The sequence below is a fragment of the Pseudophryne corroboree genome, chromosome 1 (assembly GCF_028390025.1).
Source record: "Pseudophryne corroboree isolate aPseCor3 chromosome 1, aPseCor3.hap2, whole genome shotgun sequence".
Taxonomy (NCBI): domain Eukaryota; kingdom Metazoa; phylum Chordata; class Amphibia; order Anura; family Myobatrachidae; genus Pseudophryne; species Pseudophryne corroboree.
The window spans coordinates 1,220,790,255-1,220,815,206 of record NC_086444.1 but is presented as its reverse complement, the minus strand read 5'-3'; the positions used below and the strand labels follow the sequence as shown (position 1 = coordinate 1,220,815,206).

At 39.9% G+C, this 24,952-nt stretch overlaps 1 protein-coding gene and 1 pseudogene across 1 annotated transcript; one reads left to right on the top strand and one right to left on the bottom strand.

Moving 5' to 3' along the window:
* Positions 1–998: 998 nt before the first annotated feature.
* On the top strand, positions 999–3,202 carry LOC135052073 (vomeronasal type-2 receptor 26-like). The gene is made up of 3 exons (XM_063957420.1): positions 999–1,113; positions 1,957–2,151; positions 2,295–3,202. The coding sequence occupies exons 1-3, from the start codon at positions 999–1,001 to the stop codon at positions 3,200–3,202; spliced, it is 1,218 nt and encodes a 405-aa protein (XP_063813490.1).
* A 15,148-nt stretch (positions 3,203–18,350) lies between these two features.
* LOC134949027 (5S ribosomal RNA) lies at positions 18,351–18,471 on the bottom strand (annotated as a pseudogene).
* Positions 18,472–24,952: the final 6,481 nt, after the last annotated feature.

Genomic DNA, 24,952 nt, shown 5'->3' with positions numbered 1-24,952 from the left:
CAGAAAACAAAGGTTTCACTATCTCACTCTCACTCAAAAAAGTCTGTATTTCGGAATATTTGGATATGGGATACTCAACCTGTATATTATGAATAATTAGACAATAAGTAAGTTGTAGAAATTATTACGAATTATCTGCTGTGTACAATAAAACAGCAAAAATATCAAACTTTAAAAATAAATCAATAGGTGGAAATACTCATACATGTAATCCCACAGTAATATTATTATCTTTTATGTATTAGATGCCACAAAATGTATACACCGCTGTACAGAGTACACATACAAAACACTTCCCATTAACAGGGCATGACAGTGGGTTTTAAATACAATACACAAAGGAACACCATAATATAAGTGACTAAAAATAAGTTTACACCAAACTAGGAAGGCCAGACAATAGGGGCATGGATATGGCAACACATGAAAGATATGAAAGATAGCTGGAGGGAGACAATGCAGTGCAGTGATCCTGTACCCAGCAAATGGGCAAGCTACAAGAATCAGAGTGGTCATAGAAAGGAGACAATGCCATGGAGTACTGGTGAGAGGCGGTGTACTAAGGAAGAACAAGAAGGTGGTGTACTAAGGAAGAACAAGAAGGAGGAACTGGAGGGTGACTAGAGAAATATACATTGTGCAGGGTTAGAGAATCAAAGAAACAGGAAAGATGAAAGGCTTTAACAACAAGGTATATTTTACACCACTTAAATTGCATCAGTATTAATATATATTAGAGGGCATTCACAGGAAGGAAATGTTACCAGTGGAGTACCCCAGGGATCTGTACTTGGACCAGTGCTTTTTAATATCTTTATTGGTGACATTGCAAATGACATTAAAGGGAAAGTATGCCTTTTTGCAGATGACACAAAGGTATGCAACAGGGTAGACACACCAGGTGAGGTAAAACAAATGATTGAGGATCTACAGTAGGTAGACTAGAGGAATGGTCAAGAGTGTGGCAATTACAGTTTAATGCCAAAAAATGCAAAATCATGCACTTGGGTCTCAAAAATCCAAAGGCTAAATATAGTATTAATGGCACTATACTGGAATCTATTGAGGAGGAAACAGATCCAGGAGTCACTATTTCAGGTGACTTAAAGGCAGGTAAGTAATGTAACAAAGCAATGAGGAAGGCTAGTCAGATGCTTGGCTGCATTGGGAGAGGAATCAGCAGCAGAAATAAAGAAGTAATAATGCCACTGTATAGGTCATTGGTATGGCCTCATCTAGAATACTGTATTCAGTTCTGGAGGCCATGTCTTAAAAAGGATATTAATACATTAGAAACTGTACAAAGAAGGGCAACTAAAATGGTGCATGGCCTACATCACAAAACATACCCAGAAAGACTAAGAAATCTCAATATGTATAGTTTGGAGCAGAGAAGGGAAAGGGGGGACATGATAGAAATGTTCAAATATATCAAGGGTTTTAACAAAGTCCAGGAGGGCTACATTCTGCAAATGAAGAGAAGCAATAGGACACGAGGACATGTACTGAGACTGGAGGGGGGGGAGGTTCAGGGGAAATTTGCAAAAAAATTACTTAACAGAAAGGGTAGTGGACAAGTGGAAAAGCCTCCAATCAGATGTAGTAGATGCTAAGACAGAAGAGCAATTTAAACATGCATGGGATAGACATAAAGATATCCTTACAAAGAAATAAGGATCAAATAAGGTTAGAGATAAAAAATAATGTAAAAAAAATGGGCAGACTAGATGGGCCAAGTGGTTCTTATCTGCCCACAAATTCTATGTTTCTATGTTTCTATATAGCCTTAATGTGTGGAGTGAAGGAGAGAGTGAATTTTATGATGACAAAGAGGCAACAGACTTGAGGGACAGAACATATGGTCATGTTTAAGTGGAGGATGAGGGTATATCAGCATATTGTAATATCCCTAAGAGAAAATTTTACAAAATAGTAAATGTTCTTGCAATTAAAAAGAAACAATATATAAATTAAATGATTTACATAAAAACCTGAATCATATTTTATATTTTAATGCATGTACAAAGTTCCCCAAATCTCGGTGCAATGACAAATGTCCTCCTGGGTACAGAAAAGCTTTTAATGGAGGATTCCATGTCTGCTGCTATGACTGTGTCCCATGTTCTGAGGGAGAAATATCTAATACAACAGGTAGGAATATGTTACAGTATATAAATAAGATAAATCAACATATGAGAGTAAAGATTCTACATATACATAATGTTTAGTTGTTTTATAATGAACAAAAGAACTGACCCACCGAGATTAAATGTTTTTTTTTAATTACATTTCAGACAGTGATATCTGCCATATATGTCCTGATGAAGAGTGGCCGGATGAGAGAAAAGTGAGATGTGTTCCCAAAACATACGACTTTCTGTCCTATGAAAAGGACTTTGTGGTGCAAATATCTGCAGTAACAGCTTCATCTTTCTCTGCTATAACATTATTTATATTAGGAAGCTTTATTTATTACTGGAACACCCCAATTGTGAAAGCCAATAACCGGGCTGTAAGCTTCATTCTCCTGATCTCCATCTTGCTGAGCTTCCTCTGTGTGTTTTTGTTCCTTGGCCGGCCGGTGGATATAACCTGCAGACTCAGACAGACATCATTTGGGATCTCCTTCTCCACAGCTGTCTCTTCTGTATTAGCGAAGACTGTCACTGTCTTTATTGCTTTCAAAGCCACCAAACCCGGCAGCTCCTGGAGGAACTGGGTCACACTCAAAGTATCTAATTATGTGGTCATTGTGTGCTCCTCTGTCCAAGCTCTGATATGTGGTATCTGGCTGACTGTTTCTTCTCCCTACCAGGAGTATGACCATCACTCCTATAATGGAATGATCATCATTCAGTGTAATGAGGGGTCAGTGATTGGGTTTTACTCTATGTTGGGTTACATAGGGATCCTGGCATTTGTGAACTTTGTTTTGGCTTTCATGGTGAGGACATTACCAGACAGCTTTAATGAGGCCAAGTACATCACCTTTAGCATGCTGGTGTTCTGCAGTGTCTGCATTGCAATGATCCCGGCCTATCTGAGCACAAAAGGGAAAGACATGGTAGCTGTGGAGATATTCGCCATACTGGCCTCATGTGCTGGTGTACTGGGCTGTATATTTTTCCCAAAGCTGTATATTATGCTTATAAAACCTGAATTTAACTCCAAGAAAACAATACTGGGGAAAAACACTATATAAACAATCAGATACTTTAACATTTTACTATACATACAGATGGATTCATGTTTATCTTTGTATTTAATAGGATTACCTGATCCAGGTCAGTCAGACTTGATCCCCTGCTGTAATGACTTATTCCCCTGATGTATTGGTTGCTCTGTATTGTATTGCAGCTGAGAACAATAGATGAAGAGCTTATACTAATAAACCATGGTGTGCCTAGGCGCAGCAAAGAAGCTAAGATAATTGTGGCTCCTTCTGTATGTATCTTCCTCCTTTCCCTGTCATCTCCCCACACCCCCATCCATATCACACTGAAATCCTTCTGTGACCACCTCCTACAGTTTCCCTTCCTAGCTCAGGCACCCGCACCATCACTACTCTCTCATCATTCCTGACCTCAAAGTCAATCTCACCCCAACACTACAGCAACCCTGATAATCTCATTCACATCTCTCCCACACACTCAAACCCTCTATCCTGTGCCTTCTAGAATGCCAGATCTGTTTGTACCCTTTTCATTTCCAACTCCCTGCACAAACTAGCTATTACTGAAACCTGGATCTCTCCCTTTGACACTACTTCTGCTGCTCTCTCTGCTGGGGGCCTCACATTCACCCCCAACCCCCAGCCTGGGGGTCCCCATGGGGGTGTTGTAGCAGTCCTTTTACCTTCTAGTTACTCCTACCGACTCATATCCCCAGAACCGTCCTATATTTTAATCAGTCCATCATAGAGTAGCTGTCACCCCCCCCCCCCATCCACGGCACTGCCTCCAAATTCCTCGACAACTTTGCTTCCTGTCTTCCTCATTTCCTATCTTCTGAAATTCCCTCCATTATCCTAATTGACTTCAACATCTCTATAGATATCCCCACAAAACCCCCTGCCTCTTAACTCCTTAACCTCTTCTCTTCACTCAGTCTCTCCCAGTGGACCTCCTCATCCGCTTATGTGAATGGGAGCTCACTGGATCTTGTCTTCACTCACTGCTGTGATATTTTTGATTTCTCCAACTTCCAATTTCCCCTCTCTGACCACCACCTGCTATCATATAACCTATCCCTCTCTGCTTCCCCATCTCTACCCCCTAAGGCTACCATCACTAAGCGTAACATTGAGGCTATTAACACCACTTTCCTATCCTTCCTGTTTGACTCTATTCTCTTTCCTATGCTTTATCTCTCATGCCCTGAACAAGCCACTTCCCTACACAATGCATCCCTTACTTCTGCTCTTGACTCAGTTGCTCCACAAACCACTATTCACCCATGCAAATTAAAACCTCCGCTATGGCTCACCAAATGCACCACATATCTTCAAAAATGCTCACGTACTGTACTGCTGAGTGAAACTGGAGGAAATCACGCTCTAAGGTAGACTTCCTCCATTTCAAACGTATCTTCTCATACTTCAATGCTGCCCTTTCCCTTGCTAAACAGTCATACTTAAGAACTTCATCTCCTCCCAGTCTACCAACCTCTGGCAACACTTTGCACCTCCACCTCATATTCCCTACTCACTCTCTGCTCTTGACTTTGCCACTTACTTCACATCCACAATTTATTTCATACATCACATCACACCAGACCATTAGCAACCAGCCTCCTCCCATTCCTTACCACCCCTCCCCATCCTCTCAACAACTCTGACATCCTTCTCCCATATATCTGATGAGGAAGTCATGGTCGTCATCTGTTCCTCACCCCTCACCACCTCCCCGCTTGACCTTATCCCTTTCTGTCTCCTCCGCTACCTTTCTCTTCTGCCTGTTCCCATCTTTCTCACCTTCTCAGTCTCTCCATCTCATCATTCACTGTCCCCTCTGGCTTCAAGCATGCACTCTTCTCTCCTATTCTTAAAAAGCCTACCCTTGATCCAAACACTGTCTCCAACTACAAACCTATCTTTCTCCTCCCTTTTGCCTCCAAATTCCTTAAGCATATTATCTACAACCGCCTTACTTTCTGTCTTTCCTCAAATTCACTGCTTGACCCATTCCAGTCTGGCTTCCGTACTCTCCACTCCACTGAAGCTGTCCCAACAAAAGTCTGCAATGACCTCCATGCTACCAAATCTAAGGGCAACTACTGTACTCTCATTCTTCTTGACCTCTCTGCTGCTTTTGACAATGTGGACCACTCTCTCCTTCTGTAAATCCTTCACACCATTAATCTGAGTGATTCTGCCCTCTCTTGGCTGTCTTCCTACCTCTCTGACCATTCATTCTCTGACTCCTTTAATAACTCCACCTCCCCCTCACTTCCACTAACTGTAGGTGTCACCCAAGGTTCTATCCTTGGTCCTCTCCTTTTCTCTCTCAATACGGCCTCATTAGGTGAGCTCATTAGTTCTTTTGACTTCCAATATCATCTCTATGATGATGACACTCAAATCTACTTTTCATCCCAGGACCTCTACACCACTCTCCTCACTTGTAACTCCAAACTTCCTCTCTGCTATCTCTTATTGTATGTCACAGTGCTTTCTTTAACTTGACATGTTTAAGACTGAGCTGATCATCTTCCTTCCCTCTCGCATAACCTCTAGTCCCACAATTTCATTATCTATTGATCGCTCTACTATCTCCTCTAGCCCCAAAGTGTCTTGGAGTGATCCTTGACTTCCCCATCTCCTTCAAACCACACATTCAGCACCTCTCACAAACCTGCCATTTTCATCTAAAAAATATTTCCAGGATCACAAACTTTCTCACCTACTAAGAAATGTATCCACTTACTGGTCATCTCCAAATTGGACTACTGTAATCTACTCCTGACTGGCATCCCTGACAAATGCCTCTTTTCACTCCAATCTATCCTCAATACTGCTGCCAGGCACATCTTTCTCACCAAACACACTATGTCTACCTCCACTCTCCTAAAAGCCATTCACTGGCTTCCCTTCCCTTTTAGAATCTATTTCAAGATTCTCACTCTCACTTACAAAACCCTCACCCACTCCTCTCTCATTTACATCTCTGACCTTATCTCCCTTTACACTCACACTCATCCTGTTCTCTCTGCTAATGCAAGCAAACTCTCCTGCTTATGGATTAGTTCCTCCCACTTCTACCTCCAATATTTTTCACGTGTAGCTCCCGTTTTCTGGAATTCCCTACCTCTCCCACTCAGACTCTCCACCTTTCTACATAAATTCAAACGGGCTCTCAAAACTCACTTCTTTACCAACCACAGCCAAACCTCATCCTAACCCTCAGTTCCATGCTCACTGTCTGCCTCATCTGTATCACATCTGTATGTCTACCCATCCCCTTTAGAATGTAAGCTCTCATGAGTTGTGCTCTTCCCTCATGTACTTATCCTTTTCTTACTTTAAAAATCTTCAAATGCACTAAATTCCTGTGGTTTTCTGCCACCTGATAATTATTTCAGTGCCATCTGCTGTTGTAGCTATGTTTATTTACCCTGTACTTGTCCTATATTGTCTACAACTGTAATTTGCTGTTTTCCTGTTTTGATTATTTGTTTATGTACTCTGTAACTGGGTGCTGTGGAACCCTTGTGATGCCATATAAGTAAAGGATAATAATAATAATAATAATAATAATACAAAACTTGTTGTTTTCCTCAAACTTTGCTTAATTAAAAGGCTTTGCATTGAAAAATGGTTTATGTAAATAAGTATAGGAAGAGCTTGATTTAATGACATGGACAAAGGAAAAGTATATACAGTATATATATATATATATATATATATATAGAGAGAGAGAGAGAGAGAGAGAGAGAGAGAAAGAGAGAGAGAGAGAGAGAGAGAAGGAGATGTACAGTTTATATAGATTTAGATGTAAAGATCTATATATATATATATATATGAAAATAGCTTTAGGACCTTGTTGTGCGCTGATTAATTAGGAAGCTTAACCTTCGAGAAATACCTCCTGTTAGACAAGGTTCACTAGTAGACATAAAAGAAAAGGGGATCTCCAGGGAGCTATATCTAAGTCAGAATAACAATATCTCAAACCACCTACTTTTTTATTATAAAATGAAGAATGAGTCAGTATACATTGTTTAGATCTCTATGATGTACGTACGTACGTACGTACGTACGTACGTACGTAAAAGGTATTGACCATACATAAAAAATTACATCCATTTCATTTAGTGATGATGTTTACAATGTTTGACAAATTTCATCTCCAAAGGTGTCAATAGTAAGAAGAACCCACAATGTGTATCAATATTGTTCGATCAATGCAATTTCCAGAAAAATTGTTCTCTGAAGGCTAACAATATAGCTGTTTGAAAACCCAATGTGTTTCACCTCCGGGACTTCATCAGGGGTTTAGTAATCTAGGTGGTTTAGAGAAAAATTAATAAGTTTCAGCCCTATATGTTGAAAGTGTGTAAACACTAATTTACCAACATACATAATAACACTTTGAAATGCTATTCACCACTGATAGTTCTCAATAAAGCAGGTTAAACAATATAAAGATGTGGGATTACCGTACACCAAATGGGATATGTAAAAAAATATCATTACATATATATATATATATATATATATATATGAAGAAGAATAAATGTGAGGGCGCACAAATAATGCTAAAAAGGCACACAAAATGCATGTGATGGGTGATAAATTATACAAGTGAAAAATGCTTAAGTGTTTAAAAATTGACACTCCTCCATATAATAATGAGTGGCAGCAACCTTAATCAGTGTGATATGTGTTACGTTCTCTATACTCGGAACCAAAGAGACAGGGTGGCAATAGATGAGCTCCGAGTACAGGAACATGATGCTGCAGTTTGCGCTGAGTTCAGCACCAACCCTAAGGAAACCCTGACTCCATTGTCTCCCCCAAGTAGTCAGTCAATGCCTGCAAGACTATGGTTTCGTGGGCCCACAGCAGCCGTGTTTGACGGGCAGATTTGGTCTGCCCGACTCTGATGAACCAAGGTCTTAGTAGGTGACAAGGCATTAACTGATACAGAGAGAAAACAAGGGGAAACCTAACTAAAACTGACACACAAAAGAAAAGGGGAAACTACTGAAAACTATAACCAAATTTATGTGCGGCGCGGCCGCCAAGAAAAATGCCATCACTTATCTCCTTGCACCAGTGTTTCCAAGTAATAACCAATGTTGACTACCCTAGAGATGTCGATCTCACAGATAGTAGATGTCAGGGGTGTAAAAACTATATTTAATTTTATGTTCTTTATCAATGCACATTGTGGGAATAATTATGTATTTTTTTTTGGGGGGGGGAATTGTTATTTATTAAACTTTTGCACTACTCCATTTTCTGCACTATTATTGAAGCAATTGACATTTGGGTTGAGGGAAGTTACCGTATGTCACTGAAACATAAAGTGCATAGTAAAATACCATTGATAAATCTGATTTTGTAGTCAGCAGCCATGTTGTTCTTCATTTGCCATTTTGCTACTAGCTTAAGCTTATTCATTAGCATTTTTTTGTAACAAAGCAGTTTAAGCAAGAAACTGTAAGAGGAACTCTTTAGCAAGAGACTGTAAGAGAAATTCTCCCATGCAATGAGCGATAATCACAGTATGGAACCATTTTACAAGTAAATCATATAATCTTGAAACCACAGAGCTGTGTTTATTCTTTTCAGCTAGTTCTGAGCTCAGACCAGGGGTGCTGACACACATAAGAGCTCACCTAGCCTGGTGACCCACTGAAGTCCAAGGTTGGATCCCACATTTCCAGGAGTTTCCACTGAGATAACCTACTCTGAGCCATGACGGGAGAGGCTGAAATCCTGGACTCTGACTCTATCCGCAGTGAGTAGGTTTGCTACTCATTAGAGTCCATTGACTTATGCCCTACTATGTCTGTCTGAGGTAACAGGTATGGATATCTTTGTGTCTCAGGATCTTTTTGTTATTTTGAATATGACATGTGTGTAACCATACACAATTTTAGATGTAAGGACTGTAAAAGTGTAGTCATTATACAAAGAACCCCCTTGTCTTGGGTACCAAGTCTTATTTGAGTATCACCTGCAAAGACCCCTTGTTCAATATATTACCCAAATACCACTGCATTAACAAAGTTGGGTGGTTTTGCTTTGGTTTTTGGTTGACACACAGAGTCAGAATATTTATTAACCCAGTTATAACATGTCCTAAGGTAGAAAGGTACCTGAATAAATAACAGAGGAGTTTTATTTATACCCACAGAAAAATTTGTAAGGGGATTACTGACAGTAAAAGACTTGAAGAAATCCAAAGCCTTATGGACATTATGAGCACAGTTTTAGGTCCTGATTGCATGGAAGGACTGCAAGCTCTATTCGGAAAGGCTGGCATAGACAAAAAAGCACGTTGGAGCCAATTAACTTACAACAAATTCATAAGGCATGTGGTCCCTTTATTAAAAGTCATAAACTAAAGGGAAAGTTGTCCAATTGGCTCAAAATGGCAGAATAGGTAATCTTAGAAAAGGAAAAACAAGATTTAGAAGAGCAGATGGATGAAATGCATTTGGATAATTACTTGGATGATTGAGATTCAAGTTGTTCAGTAATTGGCAATATTGGAAGAGAATGGAGTTGTCCATATCCAGATTGTAGATTTTGCAATTCATCAGAGAATCAGTTGTGCATAATCTGTAAGAGACCGTGGTCAGTGTCACGTACAGCTTGGTAAAGCACATCTCCCTTTACTGGTCCCAGAAATGATTCAAGGGGATATGTAAAACTTAAGAACAATTGGTTGTTGTACAACAATAAGACACTTGGAGGTGTAGTTGTTTCACTGTTAAACTGTAGCAAGAAACAAAATGTGATAAATGCAGCTTGAATAGGAATAATAGACAATCCCTCAGTCAACCACCTTCCTATAATGGAGTCGTGGCTTTGGTGCCACAAGCCTCTGTAATCCCCACTCTACCTGGCTTTATCTAGTTTTCTCACAAATGACTCCTGGAAGAGCAGCTGATGGTGTAAACAACCCTGCTATACCAGATAGACAGGTTTCTTTGTATAAGCCCTGGTCCCCTATGGATCAAGATTTACTATTACTGTCCAACAATCTAGTGGGCTTCCACCGGTACATGGACCACCAATCATCAGAAATGGATGACTAAATGTAAAGCTTATTGTGAGACATGCCACCACAACACATAATACAAGGAAGAAATCAACCTGTCACAGAATATTACAGTCAATGCAGACAAATACATGAGGTTTATGGATCTGGTTTAGATGATCCTTTGGACACACAAATATATAACAATGCTTTCCTTGGTGGTCTACAGACAGAGTTCCTCCAAACCCTTAAGGTCAGTCATACAGAATATGCAACTCTGGCCCTGAAGTCGTTCTCACAATTCTTACATCTATTGAGGATGACAATATTGACAGATGGAACAAGAAACATTCTCTACAACCTATTTGTGTAGTGCATCGAATGCCTCCCAAGAACAAACCCCAGGAAACCAGAGGCCACCTTGGTGCTCAACCTAAAATTAAACCGGCAACATACCCAGTTGTTAAAATGAGCCAAATATAAAAAATGTGCATGAAAAAGGCTCTGTATTTCCATTGGCCACCAAGTGGGCACCTCAAAAAGCATTGCCCACATTAACCCAGAGTTTAGCAAAAAGAAAGGCAAGCATATGAAAATGTCCCCCAGTGTCATATTCTCCTCAGTTTGACTAATCCAGATGGTCCACAAGGTATTTTCCTTAACATACAGGGAAAATTGATACTACTGCATTGGAAGACCCTGGAGCTGCCATATGAATAGTGCAATCTAGATTGATTACTTCTGTGAGGATAAGGTGTTCTTCTAATCACTTAGACCCAGAGCCGATGAAATCAAAGTTATGGTTTATTTCTCATCACACATAGGAGCAGATAATTCACAGGAAACTAAAGTAAATAGAGCCCCAAAACAATATACAGGTAGCAGTCCAGATAGTAAGTCTTAGTAGAGGATATAGGGCCACAGCAATTCCACACAGAAGTTACGGATAAACAGGTCCACACAGCAGAACTATCACTGAGTCCACACAGCAGTGATAGCATATTAGTCCATGCAGTAGTAAATACGTATAAGTCCTCACAGCTCCGCTGATGCATTCCACAAGGTACCATGGCAGAGAATCACCTCTTAGCCAAATTCCTGCGACTAACATGAGGAGCTGACCTGCACAACATCTTTCAAAACCTTCCAAATGCCCATCATGCTGTGATCACCTGGGGAGGATACACATGTTCCTGACTGGTAGGTTCCCATTTCAGGAATATCCCTCCTCCCTCACACATCTGACCACATGCTGGGTCAGGCTCTGAGTTGTCTGTCAGAGCCCAATTACATAGTACATAAACAAATAATCAAAACAGGAAAACAGCAACTTACAGTTGACAACAATATCGGACAAGTATAGGGTAAATAAACATAGTTACATCAGCAGATGACACTGGAATAAGTATCAGGTGGCAAAAGACTGCTGGATTTTGTGCAGTTGAAAACTATTAAAGTATGAAAAAGGATAAGCACATGAGGGAAGAGGGCCATACTCGTGAGAGCTTACATTCTAAAGGGGAGGGGTAGACAGACAGGGGTGACACATACGGGGTACATAGAGAATGTGGAACAGAGAGTTAGGATGAGATTTGGCTGGGTTTGGTGAAGAAGTGGGTCTTGAGAGCCTGTTTGAAGTTATGTAGAGAGGTGGAGAGTCTGAAGGGAAGAGGTAGAGAATTCAAGGGAAATTAAGCAGCACGCTAAAAATCTTGGAGGTAGGAGTGGGAGGAAGTAATTAGTAGGCAAGAGAGTCGGTGTGCATTAGCAGAGCAAAGCAGATGGGTGGGAGTGTAAAGGGAGATAAGGTCAGAGATGTAGGAGGAAGAGAAGTGGGTGAGGGCTTTGTAAGTGAGTGTGAGAAGCTTGAAATGGATTCTGAAAGGGAAGGGAAGCCAGTGAAGGTCCTGCAAGAGAGTGGAGGTGGACATAGTACGTTTGGTGAAGAAAATGAGCAAGGCTGCAGCATTGAGGATAGATTGAAGTGGAGAGAGGTATTTGTTAGGAATGCCAGTCAGGAAGAGATTATAGTAGTCCAGTCTGGAGATGATCAGTGGATAACGGTCTTTGTGGCATCCTGGGTCAGATCCTGGAAATATTTTTTAGATAAAAATGACAGGTTTGCGATAGCTGCTGAATGTGTGGTTTGAAGGAAAGGAAGGAGTCAAGGATTACTCCAAGACAGCACACTTAGAGGCTAGAGGAGCTAGAAGTGCAAACAATGGATAATGAGATCGTAGGAGGTGAGGTTATGGTGGGAGGGAGGGAAGATGATCAGCTCAGTCTTAGACATGTTAAGATTAAGAAAGCGCTGGGACATGCAAAAAGAGATAGCAGAGAGACAGTTGGAGAAACAAGTGAGGAGAGCAGGGGAGAGGTCTGGAGAGGAAAGATAGATTTGAGTGTCATCATCATAGAGATGATATTAGAAACCAAAATAGCTAATGAGCTTACCTGGTGAGGAAAAGAAAAGAGAGAAAAGAAGAGGACCAAGGACAGAACCATGGGGTACACGTACAGTTAGTGGAAGTGAGGGGGACGTGGATTCATGGAGGAGACAGAGAATGAATGGTCAGAGAGGTAGGAAGACAGCCAAGAGAGGACAGAATTATGCAGTCCAATGGAGTGAAGGATTTGCAGTAGTGGAGGGTCATCCACAGTGTCAAAAGCAGCAGAGAGATCAAGAAGAATAAGTAGATTATAATGTCCCTTAGATTTATCAGATTGGAGGTCATTGCATACTTTATGGCAGTTTCAGTAGAGTGGAGAGGACAGAAGCCAGACTGGATTGTGTCAAGCAGTGAGTGTGAGGAAATAAAGGAAGTAAGGCGGTTGTAGACAATACACTCAAGGAGTTTGGAGGCAAAAGTGATGAGAGAGATGGGTTGGTAGTTGGATAGGGTGTTTGGATCAAGGGAAGGTTTTCTAAGAATAGGAGAGATGAGTGCATGCTTGAAGGCAGAGGCGACAGTGACTGATGAGAAGAAGAAATTGAAAAGGTGGGAAAGATGGGAACAGGCAGAAGGAGAAAGGTAGCAGAGTAGGTGGGACGGGATCGGGTATATTGGAGAGTTGGGGAGGGGACAGGAACAAATGAGGGCCATGACTTCCTCACCAGATGCATGGGAGAAAGATGTCAGAGTTGGTGAGAGGGATGGGGAGGGGTGGTAAGGGATGGGAGGAGGCTGTTTGCTGATGGTTTGGTGTGCCGTGATGTCCTGATTTAAGAAGTAAATTTTGAATGTGAAGTAAGTGGCAAAGTCAAGACCAGAGAGTGAGGAAGGGAGCAAGGTGGAGGTGGGCAGAGGAGTGAGTTGAGAGCGGCAAAGAGGCGCTGGGGGTTGGAAGACTGGGAGGAGATGAAGTCATGAAGTATGACTGTTTGGGAAGAGAAACGGCAGCACTGAAGGATGAGAACATAATTTTGAAATGGAGGAAGTCTGCCTTAGAGCAGGATTTCCTCCAGTGTTGCTCAGCAGTACGTGAGCTTTTTTGCAGATATCTGGTGCAGTTGGTGTGTCACGGTTGAGGTGTTCATTTGCGGGTGTGAATAGTGGTTGGTGAGCAACAGAGTAAAGAGCAGAAGTAAGGGATGTATTGTATATGGAAGTAGCTTGTTCAGGGCATGAGAGAGAATAGGAGAGAGAAGTGAGTCAAACAGGCAGGAAAGGAATGTGGTGTCAATAGACTTAATGTTACGCTTAGTGATGGTATCATTAGAAGTTAGAGATGGGGAAGCAGAGAGAGATAGGTTAAAGGAGAGCAGGTGGTGGTCAAAGAAGGTAAATGGGGAGTTGGAAAAATCAGAAATATCACAATGGTGAGTGAAGACCAGATCCAATGTGCACTCTTTCCGGGAGGGTAAGAAGGTGAGGAGGAGAATCCAAGTGAATAGGTAAGGTTGAAATTGCCTAGGATAATGGAGGAAATGTCAGAAGAGAGGAAGTAAGGAAACCAGGAAGCAAAGTTGTCAATGAATTTTTAAGCAATGCCAGGGGGGTGGTAAATGACAGCTACTCTTAGATGGACCAGTTCGATGAGGCATATGGCATGGACCTCAAATGTTGAGAATGTAAGGGATGTTTCTGGTGGTATGAGTTGGTAGGAGTAATTAGAAGGTAAAAGGACTCCAACACCACCCCCATGGTGACCCCCAGGACGGGGTGTGTGTGAATGTGAGGCCCCCAGTAGAGAGAGCAACAGGAGAAGTAGTGTCAGAGGGAGTAATTCAAGTTTCAGTAATGGCTAGTAGGTGCAAGGAGTTGTTAATGAAATGGTCATGAATGAGGACCAGTTTGTCACAAACAGATCTGGCATTCCAGAGGGCACATGATAGGGGGACAGTGGGATGCATGTGAATTATATTATCAGGGTTGCTGTAGCATTGATGTGAGATTGATTTGAATGGCAGGGATGATAAGAGAGTAGTGATGGTGCGGGTGCCTGAGGTAGGAGGGTAAACTGCAGGAGGTTAGCAGGGAAGGAGTTCAGTGTGATGTGGATAGGGGTGTCGGGAGGTAACAAGGAAGGGAGGGAGGGAGCAGGGCTGATTTGTGGTGTAGCAGGACCATGAGGCAGAGGTGAGTGAAAGTGGGGTAACAGGAAAGAAGGGGAAAGGAAACAGAGGGATGTAGGGGAATCAGAGGAGGGGAGAGAGGAGGAGGTGTAGGATACTAGGGGGGAAGGATAAAGGTGTGAACAGGGGGCAAAATACATGACTAGGTAGACACTGAGTGAAGTGGGGAGTATAAGAAAACCTTGACATAGGCCCTGATTCCGAGTTGTTCGCTCGCTAGCTGCGTTGTAAATGCTAGGCCACCGCCCTCTGGGAGTGTATCTTAGCATAGCAGAATAGCGAACAAAAAATTAGCAGAACTGCTACTAAATAATTTCCTGCAGTTTCTAAGTAGCTCCATACCTACTCATAGATTGCCATCAGCTCAGTCTGTTTAGTTCCTGCTTTGACGTCACAAACAAGCTCTGCGTTCGGCCAGCCACTCCTGCGTTTTAACCTGACATGCCTGCTTTTTTTTAGCACACGCCCGGAAAATGCTCAGTTACCACCCAGAAATGCCCCTTTCCTGTCAATCACTCACTGATCAGCACTGCGACTGAAAAGCGCCGCACGAACCACAGCAAAACTGCTAAGTTTTTAGTTAAATAACTAAGCGCATGCGCGCTGCGTACCAAGCGCATGTGCATTTAGCAGCAAATAGCAGCTGAGCAAAAATCTGCAATGAGCGAACAACTCGGAATGACCACCATAGTGTTAAGTAGGTAAATAGGTTGAGGGAAACTGGAAGTAGGAGTGGGGGCTGTAAGGGAATCAGAGCAGAAGAATTGCAGAAATTCAGGTGAGAAAAGCAGTGTAAACTCAATGGGTACCAAAAAAAACCAAGTGGCGCTTAACAATCATATAGTATAAAATATTTAATAAGAATGCACATAAAATACAATGCAACAACCTCCCGGGGGTGTAATACAATTATTAAAACATCACAATAATGTTGTAAAGCAATGTGATAAATCAGAACACCTGATATTTGGTTAGAGTAGAGGTTGGAAACTTCACCTTATTTTTATTTTTATTTTTCCTAAACATCTGTCTACATTGCTAATATTTGTTGAACAAACACACTCCAACCCGGGTCACGGGTATTACCCTGTGGGCACGCCACTGTGAGCTACATATTTGGAAATGATTCTGTAGCTGCACATTCAAGTGTGTACATATTGCTTCTCGTTTAACCCTGAGACTCTTGTGTTAACAGTGGCTAATTTTACGTTTCCAACCTGTACTCTAACCAAATATCAGGTGTTCTGATTTATCACATTGCTTTACAACATTATTGTGATGTATTAATAATTGTATTACACCCCCGGGAGGTTGTTGCATTGTATTTTATGTGCATTCTTATTAAATATTATATACTATATGATTGTTAAGCGCCACTTGGTTTGTTTTGGTACTTTTGTGGATTAAGGGATTGGTAATCCCCTTGTACAAGAGGCGGCTGACGAACATAATGCAGTCTCACTCACCTAAGCGCTTAGTGTATTTCCTGTTAAGCTCAATGGGTGTAGATTTAAAAAGCATAGATAAGGTAGGTGCAGAATTGTATTTGGACTGTAAGAAAGGAGAGGATTGTGAGAGGGTTAAAAAGCAATGGTCATTCTGTTTTTTTAAGTGTTTGTAGGTAAAATGTCATTGGTGCCGCTGTGCATAAAAAAACAAATTTCACACTTCCAAAATAAATGCACAGCCAACCGACTTTGCACAGCTTACAGGATAGAACTTAAGTAGAGAAATACTGCAAGTGAAAGTAATAATTGGAATCTGATCCCTGCATGTTGTCTTTGCTGCTGTGCTGCACATGTCATAGTCACCCAGGTAAGCATATAATGTGACATAGAAGAGTGGAGTATACTAAATCATGACGTATTAGGTAATTAGGTAATGTAGTTGGAAGTCAAGGAGTGATCAAAATATGATAATGGGTGGTGGGAAGAGAAAATGGGAAACAATCTATGTTTGAGGCAGGCATCTCAGGAAGATAAGTCATCAGTGTAAAGTAAGGATTGGAGAGGCCAGATAAGGCAAAGAGATCATTATCAGTTATTTCATATATACAGTACCATGTTCACACACAACTAAAGGACAGTATCACTAGAACTGGATATGTAGACTTCCTTCCTTACATACCGTAGTAGATTGGCTGTATCCAGGAAGTAGGTGAAGAACAGGGCTTGTTCCAAAGCTCAAAAATACTAGTAGCAACTGGCTGGAGCACTGGACTTAAGTTCCCAATGTGTTGCTGTGTGTGTTAAAATTATTTGTGTGTATATAATAAATTAAGAGAACATTTTTTGGTATTGACTTTTGGCAGTTGCATGGTAACATGTCAATCTCTCAAGTCCTACATCAGTCACATTTGCTCTGTCAATTAGTTTTTATTTGCTCTGTGGAAAACATAAAGACAAACAACAGTAAATTTGTCTGACAAAGCAACAACCTCTACATAAAAATACATTTAATTGTCCCTTTATTACCTAGAAAAATCCATATGGAAAAGATCTAGTATCTACAAAAGTTTGTTTTTGTTTTTTTGGCTGGAACTAGCACATTGTTTCCACTAAAGCAACAGAGTTATTCAGAATACTGAAACATAGTAAAAATAATAAAAAGATCAATATGTTCTACTGTATCTGTGCAATCTTTCATAAAAGATGACAGTATACAAAAGGGTTAACAGGAGGGTTTGGTTTGGTTCCGCACAGGAAGAAAATTTTAGTAAAGAACATAGATTTATACAAGAATTGTAAAAACCTGTTCAAATAACCAACAGTATTACACTTAGAGATCCTTAAGGAAGGTATCTAATAATTATTATAGGTTGGTGGTGCTCCCAGAGTCAGTAGTAATTGGATAGGGAGGAGAGGAAAAGAAAGACTCTGTGTTGGGGCACGCTTAGAAATTTATGAATTTATTAAAACTTAACTTTTAATATTAATATCACATAAAAAAGGAGATAGTTTGATACAAAAAAATTTCAAGTACACAGAGTATACATATGAAAATGACAGTCTACACAGAAATATTGAAAAGTATAAAGTGTAACAACACAGTAAATAGTAGATTATTAATGATTCAAAAATTAATTCTCATAAATCATTGACACGAATCAGGATACACCTGATGGAAAATTAAGAGCACCTATGGTGAAATTTTTTTTTCAGAAAAAAACAATTATATGCCTGAATAGATCAAGATAAATTATGAAAAGTGAGATCACTATGGTAATGATTATAGGATGTTAGTGATCTATTAACCTATGCGATCTAGAAAGAAGGCATAAGAAAAGGTATAATAATAATATAAATCAAAATTGGAATATCAATTTAGCTGATGGTGGTCCCCTTGGTGGAAGCTATGTTTGCTACACAAAAGATCCTAGTGTAAGAAGACGTTTGAACAAATTTTGAAAGCAAACGACATAAAGGAAGAAACAAAAACACAAATTGCCAATAGAGAGTAATTAGTAATCAATGATTGTCAGGAGGGTAATCGCAGAGTGGGTACAGGCTTACAGAGTTAGGAAGTTGCTCTAACACTTCTGTTGTTTGTGATCATAGGTTGAATTTTTACTGCACCTGATATTCTCAAGAGGTCACCCAGCTTGGTACTGATCAGGCTTGTCAGCACTTAGCTTCCAAGATCGGATGAGATTGGGCGTTTACCGCTGAAAATATGGCAATAGTGGCAACACTGAGATACAAATGAGAGAGTGTAATGGAGAATGCGCAACAAGGGTACTTCTGCGGTCCAGTTAGTAGCGTAGATTCTCTATTACTGTGAGCATTGTAGAGAGTGGTCTCGCATCTGGATAAGAGGGTACAGAATTGTATAGAAAAGATAAGTAGAGAATAGGGAGGGGACCCCACCTTCTGCTGTCCACTGTCTTATATAATTTATAGCGGACAGTGGATGAGAGAGGTAGGTTAGTCTCACCTATTGAAAAGATGAAGGGTTGGAAAACAGGCTAATATGCTGAGTCAGAAGACCAATATCTTAGATAGAGCCTGAGTTGTGTTATAATGGATAGCAACCATCAGCTAAATTGATATTCCAATTTTGATTTATATTATTATTATACCTTTTCTTAGGCCTTCTTTCTAGATTGCATAGGTTAATAGATCACTAACAACCTATAATCATTACCATAGTGATCTCACTTTCCATAATTTATCTTGATCTATTCAGGCATATAATTGTTTTTTTCTGAAAAAAAAATTTCACCATAGGTGCTCTTAATTTTCCATCAGGTTTATCCTGATTCGTGTCAACGATTTTTGAGAATTAATTTTTGAATCATTAATAAATTACTATTTACTGTGTTGTTACACATTATACTTGTCAATATTTCTGTGTAGACTGTCAGTTTCATATGTATACTCTGTGTACTTGAATTTTTTTTGTATCAAACTATCTCCTTTTTTATGTGATATTAATATTAAAAGTTAAGTTTTAATAAATTCATAAATTTCTAAGCGTGCCCCAACACAGAGTCTTTCTTTTTCTCTCCTCCCTATCCAGAATACAAAAGGGGCAAACTGTTTATTACCACACCATCCCTGGTCAGGGGAAACACGGGGCTATTCAGAAAGATCAGTTATTTAACTAAAAACGTAACAGTTTTGCTGTTGTTCGTGAGGCGCTTTTCAGTCGCACTGCTGATCGGTGAGTGATTGACAGGAAAGGGGCGTTTCTGGGTAGTAACTGAGTGTTTTCCGGGAGTGTGCTAAAAAATGCAGACATGTAAGGCAAAAACGCAGGAGTGGCTGGAGAAATGGGAGAGTGGCTGGCCGAACGCAGGGCGTGTTTGTGATGTCAAACCAGGAACTAAACGGACTGAGCTGATGGCAATCAAGGAGTAGGTCTGGAGCTACTCAGAAACTGCAGGAAACTATTTAGTAGCAGTTCTGCTAATCTTTCATTCGCTATTCTGCTAGAGGGTGGTGGCCTAGCATTTGCAATGCTGCTAAAAGCAGCTAGCAAGCAAACAACTCGGAATGACCACCAAAATCAGTTATTATTATTATTATTATTATTATTATTAGCAGTAGTAGTAGTAGTAATCTTGTCTGGACAAATGCAATTGATTGTATTGTCCTTGATAATCAAAGATTTATCTAATCTAGATGGGTTTCACAGACATACCCCTTTTCCACTGTAGCACGGGTCGCAGCTGTGTCGCCTGACACAGCTGCGACACGTGATACATCCCCCTTTCCCACAGCGCTCACCAACCCGGCATATTGCCGGGTTGGTGACGCTGCTAGTGACGCGGCAGGGGCAGCGCTGGGAGATCACATGATCGCCCAGCTCAGCCCTCCCATTCACTGTGAACGGGAGTTGTGTCGCCTCGACACGGCTCCCGTTCACACTAGATTGTATACTGGTTTGAACACATGTTCAACCTGGCAAGCTACCCAGGCAGGATTCCTGGATCACTTGATCTGGGAATTTGCAGGGGGACCCTTTTTCACTAGGGAAAAATACGGGTATATGTGCACCCCTGCACATTTACCAGTGTGTTAAGAAGCTAGTGGAAAAGGGGTATAACAGAGCAATGTCTGCTATCCCAGAATGTCCATTAAGTTAATCAATATTGAAAACAAAGTATGTTCAACCCTAGAGAATGATGAAGATGTCGATAAACTTACTTGGACAAATTCCCCTAATGAGAAGAGTTATCATTCAAAAATATTTATTTTATTGAAAACCATTTGGCATTCTGTTTAATTATAAATTAATTGCATATTTGAAAAAAAAATCCATTTTATCTTACTTTTTACAACTTAATGTGCTATTATATAAATTAATATTTTTAATAAAATAATGTACTATTGGGGGAATTTAATTGTGCATGAGGTTTATCAATGTCAAAAAAAACCTCACGTACCGCACACCTGATTATGGATTCACACAGGTATGCATTATCCCAATACCTATGGGATCCAATTTAAAAAAAAATGGTTGAGGGTTTTCAGCTATGAAAAAAATAAAGATAATCATCTCTCCATGCAGAATATCAAGATTTTACGTTAATATTTCAGATCTCAAAGCTGTAAACATGTTGACAGTCTGCTTATATCAACATGTTCAATGTTGTCATTTTAACAATGTATCTTGATGGCAGTGGCAATGGACAGACAGAAACTGTGACAACAAAATCAGGGTATGCTGTGGAAAATGACACAAAATTTTCTTAACTTCTTCTTTACCACCAAATTCAGAATTTTTTTTAGAATTAAAAGCATTAACAAAGTCATGACTTATGTCAGAAGAGAGGACCAAAAATATTTACACAGAAAGTTCATATGCTTTTGGGGTAGTACATGATTTTTGAGATACATGTGAAAAAAGAGACTTTATAACAGCAACAAACAACCAATATGTACATGGGAAAGTTGTTAAGGAGTTGCTAGTAGCCATACAATTGAAACCTACAGTACTAGTGGCTGTTATAATTGTATAAACTCAGGACATGATAAAACTACTAATGTAAATCATCAGTCATAACACCAAAAATGCAGCTGCTCAGAGAGAAAGCATAAAAGACAATATATGCACCAGTGTGAAATAAATAAATCTATATATATATATATATATATATGTATAAATATTATTATTGTTAATTTATATGACACCACAAGGGGTCCGTTGCACCCATTACACAGTACATAATCAAATGAGTAAACAAAAAAGCAACACTTACAGTTCAAGACAAAATATATATGGGTGTAGTAATGTATGCCGGCGGCCGGGGTCCCGGTGACCTGCAAACCAGTGCCGGAATCCTGACCGCCGGCATACCAACAGATGAATGAGTGCAAGTCAGCCACTTGCGGCCTCACTGCGCTCGCCACGCTGTGGGCACAGAGGTGTGCTATGCATGCCACGCTATCTATTCTCCCTCCAGGGGGGTCGTGGACCCCCAAGAGGGAGAAAAAGTGTCAGTATTTCAGGTATCGGGATTCCGACGCCGGTATATTGTGCGCCGGGATCCCGGAAGCCGGTAACCTGAAGACCACCCATATATATATATATATAGCAAGTGAGGAAATATTAATCCAAATATAGAAATCATACACTTTAAACAAAATAACTAAAAGACAAAATGCAAAGATTAGTCAGGACATTGAAATCTTATGGCCAAGCATTTAAGGTAAAAGTGACACCCCAAATCACTCAAAGACATCTCATAGTCTTACCTACAGATGAAACTGCACTCATCTGAGGTGGCTCCATTGCAAACGTGCACTCTCGGTGTGACTAGGTGATCTGTCCATCTAGGTACGCCGGGAGTGCACAGATCTGCCACCATTCAGAGCGTCTCTGTCTGGACGTGCGGATGAAGACGCTCTCCATTCAAGTAAATGGAGTCTGTCTCTGCTGTGGGCAAGCACAACCAGGCAGATCGTGATGCTCTCGGTGATATGCTCACCCGGGTGGGTGTGCCTAGTCACAGACAGAACCACGACTAGCGTAGCTCCATCTATGCAGTTATAGAAGCCATCTGTAATCTATTGTTATGGCACAGGTTGAGTATCCTTTATCCAAAATTCAAAATCACACATTTTTGGTTCCCGTACTGAGATAATTACACATATACATATATATTATATTATATATCTATATAATATATCTATATATACACACAATATAATATATATATGTCATTATCTCAGTAGGGTACCCAAAAATGTGGGATTTTGAATTTTGGATAAGGGATACTCAACCTGTAATATCTTCACATAATTACTAGACATTTACTATGACTCCTGTATTGTCTGTTTGCTGAAAAAAAATCAGTAAAGAAGGTAAAAAAATACATTCAGATTTTTCCTTTTACAAATCATAAAACTAAATGTAATTCAAGTTTCAGAGGACAGAATGATTCAGGATGATTTGGTATTATTATTATTATTATTATTATTATTATTATTATTGGATGAGGGGTACAGTATGTCGTTGCTAAGGCACAGGATTATTTCTGTAGGTATAGTATGCCTAATGTAATAACATATGTTCAAAGTACACATTTTATTGGACTACTTTAAAGAAAAAGTGCAACTTCTTAGAATAAAACAGCAGCTGCACACAGCACACCCCTCACTGTTAAATGGGAAAGTGAAACAAAATAATAGGACCGTTAAATATAACTCACCAAAATATACAGCTAGATTAGTTTGCAGTGGCCGGAAGCTTTACCATTAGTACTACATTTTGACTTGTCACTAGATAATTCAAATCTTCTCTTTTTGAGATGATATTTATAAAAGTACTCAAAGTCATTGCAAATGAGTAAAATCTCTCAATACAGCTCATACAAAGGACAATCTTCAGCATACAGTTACTTCACTTCACAAGTAAAAGCATCACGTGAGTGATTGTTATTGCAGGCATATCCTGGCCACTTGACAAAAAAAATTGTTTTGGCCAAGTTTTCCCAAGTATAAACATGCTGGTGATAACTCGGGCACAGGAGATTGTTTGTTCTTACTCAAACATGGAAATTTACTTTGTTTTCCAGTATCGTGTTTTCTGATGACATATAGATTTGTGATTTCTGAGCCATGTTTGTCTCAGGCCAGTCACTCCCGTACATTGCTAGGTGCAATCCAGTGGTTTTTATTGTTTGGTTGTAGCTGTCACTGTGTTGAACTGTGGCTCAGGTATATAAATAGCTCCCAAACCATGTGGACCTTGTGGTTAAAGAGTGGATAGGGTAGTTGAAAGTTTGGAATGTTGGAACCCTGGTGAATTGTTTATCGCACATTCTGATTGGTGATATTTGAGTGTAAGTTGTCTTATCTACTTTATTATCTTGTTTGTTATCAATGTGTCTACTTTTTCTGTCTTTGTCATATTTTTATGTTTATTCAGTGTTTGTGTGTGTCCTCTGTTTTGTGTAGTGGAGGAGGTTTCTGATAGCTTTTTCTTCTCTGTGGCCAAGTTTTATCAAGCCTTGGAGAGTAATAAACTGCACAGTGATAAAGTATAAAAAAACAGCTCCTGTCATTTTTCAAACACAGCCTGTAACATGGCAGTTAGGAGCTGATTGGCTGGTACTTTATCACCATGCATCAAACCTGGCAACGCATCAAACACATCAAACCTGACAACAGTCGCCAGTGACCACAGGAGCACACACACACCCATACACACTGAGCGATGTAGGTTATTTGTCATTGTGAAATAACAAATTGGCCCGACATCGCTCCAGTGTGTACCCAGCTTAGGTTTCTGCAGGTGGTGTTTTGGAGGATTACTTACTATAGTAAAGTGTTGCATTTTTTAAGTTTTATTTTTCTTGTATTTGTGTGGCAGTGACAGTAGGAGGACAAACTTTTTGTAGTTGGCTGTGTTTTTGATTGACAGTATAATATTTTTACTATATATTGTGCATGGATTTTTCTTGTATGAATATATATATATATATATACACACACACACACACACACACACACACACACACACACACACACACGCATATATATTTCCTACTGTATGCAAAATGGAAATTATTGATTAATGTTTGATTTTATACTGTGACAATGCAAATATAATGGGTTTTATAGACATAATTGTGTTACACACTCACAGTTAAACCACATGCAAACCTGCTGCTGATGAGGTGGTTTATTTTAGCTTTCTAATTGGGGCTGAGTTTGTCCAGAGTTTGCTTAATTCTTGGGCATGTTTGCAAACACAATTCTTGATAAATATCTATGTTGCATTGATCCCTGTGGAAAGTACTCACTAGTTTGGCCAATGTGGTATATGATAGTATTTGCATGGTTGCCGTGTTTGGAAGTTTGATTTGATAGAACATACCTGTTTTTGCCTTTAGTAAATATCTGTGTTTGAAAAATGACTAATATGCCTGAGAATCCAAACACTTTTCTTGGTAAATTTTGCCCCTGGTGTAAACCTGGTGGACATGTTAGACTTGCAGAGCAGGATGCATTTTGGGACAGTAATAGGTAGAAGGTACAGATGTAGTCATCCTCATTATTTTGGATTTTGGTGGTTATGCCTGCTTCCAATACCCACAGTATATAATTTTAAAACAATATAATGATACTCAATTGTCCGGTGGTTTCCAGGATTCTCTGTGGTGTCTCCTTCATCTTTACCATGGGGAGGATGCTGAGAGACTTGGAAGCTGCTGGGA